At 45.6% G+C, this 6,999-nt stretch overlaps 1 protein-coding gene across 1 annotated transcript; it reads left to right on the top strand.

The window, feature by feature from the left end:
- Positions 1-3,031: 3,031 nt before the first annotated feature.
- Positions 3,032-6,946, top strand: P153DRAFT_385073 (uncharacterized protein; the record flags this gene model as incomplete). The annotated part of the gene is made up of 7 exons (XM_033670395.1): positions 3,032-3,278; positions 3,333-3,988; positions 4,042-4,359; positions 4,414-4,960; positions 6,327-6,443; positions 6,521-6,883; positions 6,933-6,946. 7 exons carry the CDS (start codon positions 3,032-3,034, stop codon positions 6,944-6,946), a joined length of 2,262 nt encoding a protein of 753 aa, XP_033524231.1.
- Between the last annotated feature and the right edge of the window lie 53 nt (positions 6,947-6,999).

Here is a 6,999-nt window from a genome sequence, read left to right as displayed (position 1 = left end):
TAGTATATTATTATATTCTTTAATTATAGATAGATACTAATAATACTTAGCTATAGCCCTAAGAGATATTAAGAAGTATTAAAAGTCTACTAAGCTCCTTATTTATAAGTTACTATTTTCTTACTTTATTTATAAGATTACTAAAGCCTTACTAAAAAGTATAGGTATATACTATTAGAAAACTGCGCTTAAAGCCCTCTAAGAGGTAACTAAGTTATTCCTTATTAGTTATTTTAAAAGTATAGTTAATTTCTCTCTACTACTACTAGCACTATACTTACTATAAAAGACTATAATATTAATACTATTTACGCTAAATAGGTTACTATTTAGCAGAAAGACTTAGTACTAGTAAAACGTTACTATAGTAGGTTTAGTATAATAAAATTCTAGATAAATAAATAAGTTTATATAATTAGCTTTTTCTATATAAGAATACTTAGATTTATAGTTTAAATAAAACCTTCTATAAGCTGTAATAAATAACTGTAATAATTACTATTCCTAATCTAATACTTACTAAAATACTTACCTATATAATATAAAATTCTAATTACTAGAAATATTTTAGAGTAGATATAATGTAACCTAACTTCTACCTAGGGTCTATATAACTCTAACCTAACTCTAACCTAATACTAGCGTTAAAATATTAAGTTAGAGTTAGGTTAAAGTAGACTATACGTTAGGTTAAAGTTAGGTAGGAGTTAGGTTATACTTATATAAGACCTAACTCCTACTTAACTCTAACCTATTTACTAGCGTAAGGACAACGCTCCCTCCTATAAGGTATAGATATAAGTAGACTGTTTTAAGAGGCTTAGGATTAGGATTCTAAAGTTTCTAGTAAATTCTCTAGATCTTAACGCTATTAAGGACCTCTAGCACCTGCTCTAGGTAGCTGTTACTAGCTACTATTACTGTCTAATAAACACAGCAGAGACAAAGTATATATATATATAAGAATATAGCAAGTTTTTATAGGATAAACTAGACTCTTATATTAATAAACTCCCTAAAAAGATATAGCAGGTATTAGAGAAATAGGGCAGTAATAACTTTTATAGATAAGCTCTATCTATAACCTTAAAAATTATTAATATATTATATTTTTTAGCTTTAAAACTGCTCTTAAAGTGCTCTAACTGCTTACTACAGCGCTTACCTACAGTTAATAATGTTATTTACTACCTATTTGCTACCTAAACTTATATACGTTACTATGCAGACTCGCTACACACGTAAGCTAGAACAACTGCTTCTGGGCATCTATTTTTAGGTACTCAAAACAAAGAAAAAAAGATCGGAGTATATGCTTTCCAATCAAACTCTCCCCCTAACATACCATGTTTGTCGCAACAGGGTATGTCATCTTTAGAAAGGGTAAGGCACAGGCGGTCGTGAAAAGACTACACATCATCTGACCATCTTCAGTGAATGTAGATCGCTATGTGTAGAGCCGTCTTGGGCTGAGATGTCTAGTTGTCGAAGAATACAATCTGCAATTTATGGTAGCTTGAACTGCTTCTGGATTTTGGAAGCAGCCTACGTGTTAGATTCAACATGAACAGCTATATAGATGACAAGGGATCATGGCAAACAACAAGGAAATAACTGGTCATTCTGAGCAACGGCAACACTGGAGTATGGTGGGGATATCATAGTCGAGTCACAACCGGCAACCGGATTTATCAGCAGCCGGTTTGATGTACTTAGCCAAAGACAGACAACATCCTAAGTTATTCTTGTGGGATGAACTGTTCTGTATAGTGTCAGATGACGCTCAATTCTCGGCGAAAGAACGCTACGTTGACCAATAAGACACTTGTCAAGCCAGTCATATGAACCATTGCAAGAGAAAATGCAGGAGATCGTGAGATCTTCCATGATCGGCCAAAATTACGAACAGGAAGCATCAATCTGCATTACCAATGGACCAAGGGTTGCGGGGCTGGAGCCTTTTTCGTGTTGTGCTGCATTTTTGAGTAGTTTTTGGTACCACGTTAAACGTCGTTCAGATGTAGGGTCAACGTGGCGTTTTCTTGAACATAAAAGAGCTTTCGTTCTTGGACCAAACTTTGTCTATTCGACTTGAAAGCAGACCGGTCGTCAAGGCATGGATCTGCTGAAGTGCTGACACTATGGGCATCGCTCGGTCGGAAGTGGCCGGATAGCTATGCGACAAACTCTTCAATATGTCCGAGTCAACAACACATAACCCGCGAGGAAATATCCGGATGCATGTACCAAACTCGGGCGCTAAGGAGGCTTGGTAAAAGTGATCGTGAGATATGGGGCATGTGACGTCTGTCAAAAGAAAATTCGCCAATGAACAGTTCGCGGAATCGGAACGTCGGATGAGACTTGTGAAAACGCTCTGAGAAAGGTCGGTCATAAGGGGGTTCGTTCTCGATCTAGATCGCGGCGCTATGGCACGCATCCATCACGATAGAGTGGAAAACGTGTGAGTCAAAAGATCGAGGGTATCAGATCGCCGAGACGGGCGAAGGAACTCACCGAAACCGATGCAAGTATTGTCGACGTTACACAAACGTGGCGTGAGACTCTACCCAAGCGCTGTACCTCCAGTATAATCCTGAGGATGATCAAAACTCGGAAATAAGGTTGTTTAGGCGCGTTTCCTGTCAAGAGGAGCGCATGAGGCGTTGCAAACATGTGGTGTTGATCGGTGAACTCGGCAACTCGGAGAACGGGTGGCTAATTCACTAGTAGTTGATCTGAATGGCAGCGCTAATCTGTAAAACGCGTCACGTATCTGAATAGTTGCATGTGCGATCGAAGCACGCGTCGCTGACAAAAACTTCCCCATGGCGGTCTGCAACTCTTCACGTTCCGAAACATCCGGAAGAGATATAATCAAGAGCCACATTCCAACAATGATGGTTTTACTCGCATTTACTAATTCGGCCTCCTCTCATCTTCTTGGATCGTCTCAGCATACCTGCGCGAAAGGAGATAGAAGAAACGAACCTCTACATACCCGACCTGACCTTACATCATTACGTTGTAGATGGCCCGACGCGGTGCTCCAGCCATAGTTACCGCAGCACTGCTGCTCCAGCTGCTGCCTTTGGCATTTGCGCATGGTGACGAGCATCATGGCGCATCCATGGACATGAACGCGCACGACTCGCCAAATCCTCAAATTCAAAATGACGAGCGACCTCAAAGTTATTGGAGCCTTTCTGAGCACGCGACGCTGATGTACTGGCATATTGGGCTTGAGATTCTAGCATGGACTGTCATCTTGCCGGTTGGTGAGTTTACTGAGATATGATGTGATTTTAAAACTTTCGACTGACTGTTCATAGCTGTGATGCTAAGTATCGCTCGTTCGCGATTTACTCTACCCTCTCAGTTTGTGTTCCTTGCTGTCAATGCACTGGCGCTCATCATTGGTAATGTGTACAACAACAAGACGCCGGAGTTGTACGCCAACAACATGCATGGCAAGACAGGATGGGCCATCACATGGATTGGGTCTGCGTGGGTGCTCATGGCGCTCGTTCAGATGTACACAGGACGAGATAAGGCTCAATCTATGGAGGGCGAGGTGGCACAGCCAGTAACTGCAGTCAATATGGCCCAGTACCAGCGCGTACGAGAATTCAACCTTCCAGATCCATCCCGGTGGTCAAACGACTCCGGTCAGGGCACCGAGCGCAATTCTGCATCACTATATAGTCATTCCCGATCACCTAGCGTGGAATCAGAAAACCAGCAGTTGGCTTTGTCCAGTCCTACATACGCCGACTTCGACGACAATACGTTCGACAGCGGTGCTGAGAAGCGTGGCTTCCTGCGCAATACCTCAGTGGATAGATTCTTTTCCCGAAATGTAGCACGATGGGTGGCTGGCCGAACTCTGAAGGCTATCCGGTTCTTGTACATCGCGTTCGAACGCACTATGTTAATCCAGGGGTTTGTGGCCATCACTACCGGTACAGTGGTCTATGGCGGCATCGCAGTAAGTAACCTATCGTTATTGAGTGAGGAGTTGAGGCTGATCATTGTACGTAGCGCGGCCCTGCAATCATGAACGTGCTTGCACACTATGTCAAAGGTGGAATGTTCTTTCTCTACGGCCTGGTTACGCTCGGTCGATGGGTGGGAGCATTTGCAGACCTTGGCTGGGCTTGGAACATGAAGCCACCAAAGGAGAGTTTTGGTCGCCGGCGGATGAACATACCCTCCGCCGAGTTCGCAGAATCTTTCCTCTTCTGGCTGTACGGCTGCACCAACGTGTTCCTCGAACATTTGGCCGCCTGGGGCGGTGCTTGGACTGCGCAAGACTTGGAGCACGTCTCAATATCTGTGTTATTCTTTGGTGGTGGTTTAGTGAGTACTTGTCATCTCAGTCTCGACGCAACAGGTACTAATTTTGCCTGCTAGCTTGGAATGATTGTCGAATCGACCAAGATGCGAGATCTACTCAACCACGCCGTTATTTCGTCACAAGCATCGGCAGACCTCCAAAATGAAGCATGGCAGCCACCACGCCACTACCGCTTCTCTGTAAACCCCATTCCAGCTCTCGTCATCATGCTCCTGGGCAAAATGATGAGCTCCCACCACCAAACCTCTATGGTCTCGACGATGATCCACAGCCAATGGGGAAACATGTTCATGGGCGCTGCGCTTGCGCGTGGGTTCACATACGTTATTATGTACATGTCGCCACCCACGTCCTTCCTCCCGTCTCGCCCACCGACTGAGCTCATCACGGCGTTTTGCTTCGTTTCCGGCGGCATGACCTTTATGCTTAGCAACAAAGACACAGTTGCAGCGCTAGAGTCGTACAACCTCGATGCTATGTTCATCTTCACCGTCGTGATGGGTTTCACGGCGCTGCTGTTGGCATGGTCCACGGTCGTTATTGCTATCAAGGGCTGGGCCCAAGGCAAAGAGAACAGGAGCTTGTATGCGAAGAGCCGCACTGGTGTGCTGGCGTAGGCATGAACACAGTTCTCCGAGAAACCATCATTGTCAGCCGCTCTTGGACCGACGGTGATGGACAGTACCCCTACGAAACGTTTCTCGTATACGTCTCTCTTACGACACTTATGTTCCAGACCTTATACGATACCCTTCCAGCACGATACCCCTTCTTCTTCATCTTCTTTTTTCGTTTCACAGCTTGTGTGGTTGCATTCATATAGTTTCTAAATAAAGCGGTACGAGAACATAGTAATTGGTCATAGCAGAAAGTTGGGTCACGAGTTTAGGATGTTATACATATGTTGGAGAGAGGTTGGAAGACTGAGTCCTCATTTGTACACTAGTCAAACTCTCGTAGTCAACAACGCGACTTATTCACTTCTAATATGATCAGAAACAATATACATAACCGACTATCTTCTCATATGCTATATTGAACATATACTCCACTCACCCAATCGTCCTGAACGATCGGTCGTCGTGCTGATCCGTAGGCGGAAGATTACATGCACGTTTCGCAGTAGTTTTGTCTACGACTGACTCTACGGCGAAGGGAATTGTGTCGCTGTTGGTGTCTTTGTGTTCGTCCTTTTGTTTGTCCCGTAATGTGCCAGCAATATTCATCGTTCGGATTTCCTGTACATCTATGAGGTATTACTCCTGTTGCACAATCTGCGAGTTCCGTACTGCAGACTTGATGTTCAGAACATAGCATCGGGTCAAAATGAGGCAATCACACAGGGGACTGGCGTGATGTTGTAAACGCATGTCGAAGAGTTGGATTTGGCCCATCTATTCGAGCAATCCTGTCCGATCACTGAGCATCCAGGGAGAGTTGCATGGTAGAGTATTGAGGGCTCAAGCATCGTATGCAAATGGTGCGTATGCTAGCGAGTAGTGTGAAAAAACATAACTTTTGCCTCAACGAGGCGACAAATTGTAATCAAATATGCATAGAAGTTGTTTGAGAGGCACACTGAAGAGTTGAATTTATCGTCGTGTTGTCTGTCTGTACTCGAAAAGAGATGAGCAGGCCTCAGAGCCAGGGAAGACATCACGAATACAGGATACGAGCTACGAGCCGCCATGTTCAACGTCTGATTGAGAATGAACAGCGTCGTGTGTGTCTACACGATGTCTGATTCCAAAGAGTAATGGGGTCGTGGCAAGGATGCCAACGCCGCCAAGGCTCGCTAATTGCAACCCCTCCGCACGGCGTTCAATATCCTCGCAGGCTTCGAACTTTTCCCTCACCAACCTCAACGCCAATTTTTACGGATCAGAAAAGATTGACAACCTCCCGCACTAGCCATGCGTGAGTATCATCCTTCTGGTCGGCTGCGACAGCCAGGCTAACGACGCTTCAGCTCCCAAGTTCGATCCCTCCGAGGTTAAGGTCATCCACCTCCGTGCGACCGGTGGTGAAGTCGGTGCCTCGTCCGCACTCGCCCCCAAGATCGGTCCTCTCGGTCTGTCGCCGAAGAGTACGTACACCAAGCTCCGAACCAGCGCATCCGGCACATTGCGCGTTGAAGGGCACGAGTTCTGACAGCGCACACAGAGGTCGGTGAAGATATCGCCAAGGCCACCGGAGACTGGAAGGGTCTGCGCGTCACGGTCAAGTTGACCATCCAGAACCGTCAGGCCGCCGTTTCCGTCGTTCCCTCCGCTTCGTCGCTGGTCATCAAGGCCCTCAAGGAGCCTCCCCGTGACCGCAAGAAGGAGAAGAACATCAAGCACACCAAGAGCGTTCCTCTCGATGAGATCATCAACATTGCCCGCACCATGAGGTTCAAGTCCATGGCCAAGGACCTGAAGGGTACCGTCAAGGAGATTCTCGGAACCGCTTTCAGCACTGGCTGCCAGGTCGACGGCCGCAGCCCCAAGGACATCTCTGACGACATTGAGTCTGGCGAGATTGAGAGTACGTTCTCTTTGGAAATCTGGTCATGTTCAGTGCTAACGGTGTGCAGTTCCTGAGGAGTAAACGTTTGCGCGTAAAAGTGCTTGACGAACAATGACGGGACGATATATGCCATA

The sequence above is a fragment of the Dothidotthia symphoricarpi genome (genome assembly GCF_010015815.1).
Source record: "Dothidotthia symphoricarpi CBS 119687 unplaced genomic scaffold P153scaffold_9, whole genome shotgun sequence".
Classification (NCBI taxonomy): domain Eukaryota; kingdom Fungi; phylum Ascomycota; class Dothideomycetes; order Pleosporales; family Dothidotthiaceae; genus Dothidotthia; species Dothidotthia symphoricarpi.
Note: the sequence above shows the minus strand (reverse complement) of the source record. Positions and strands in the feature narration are given on the sequence as shown.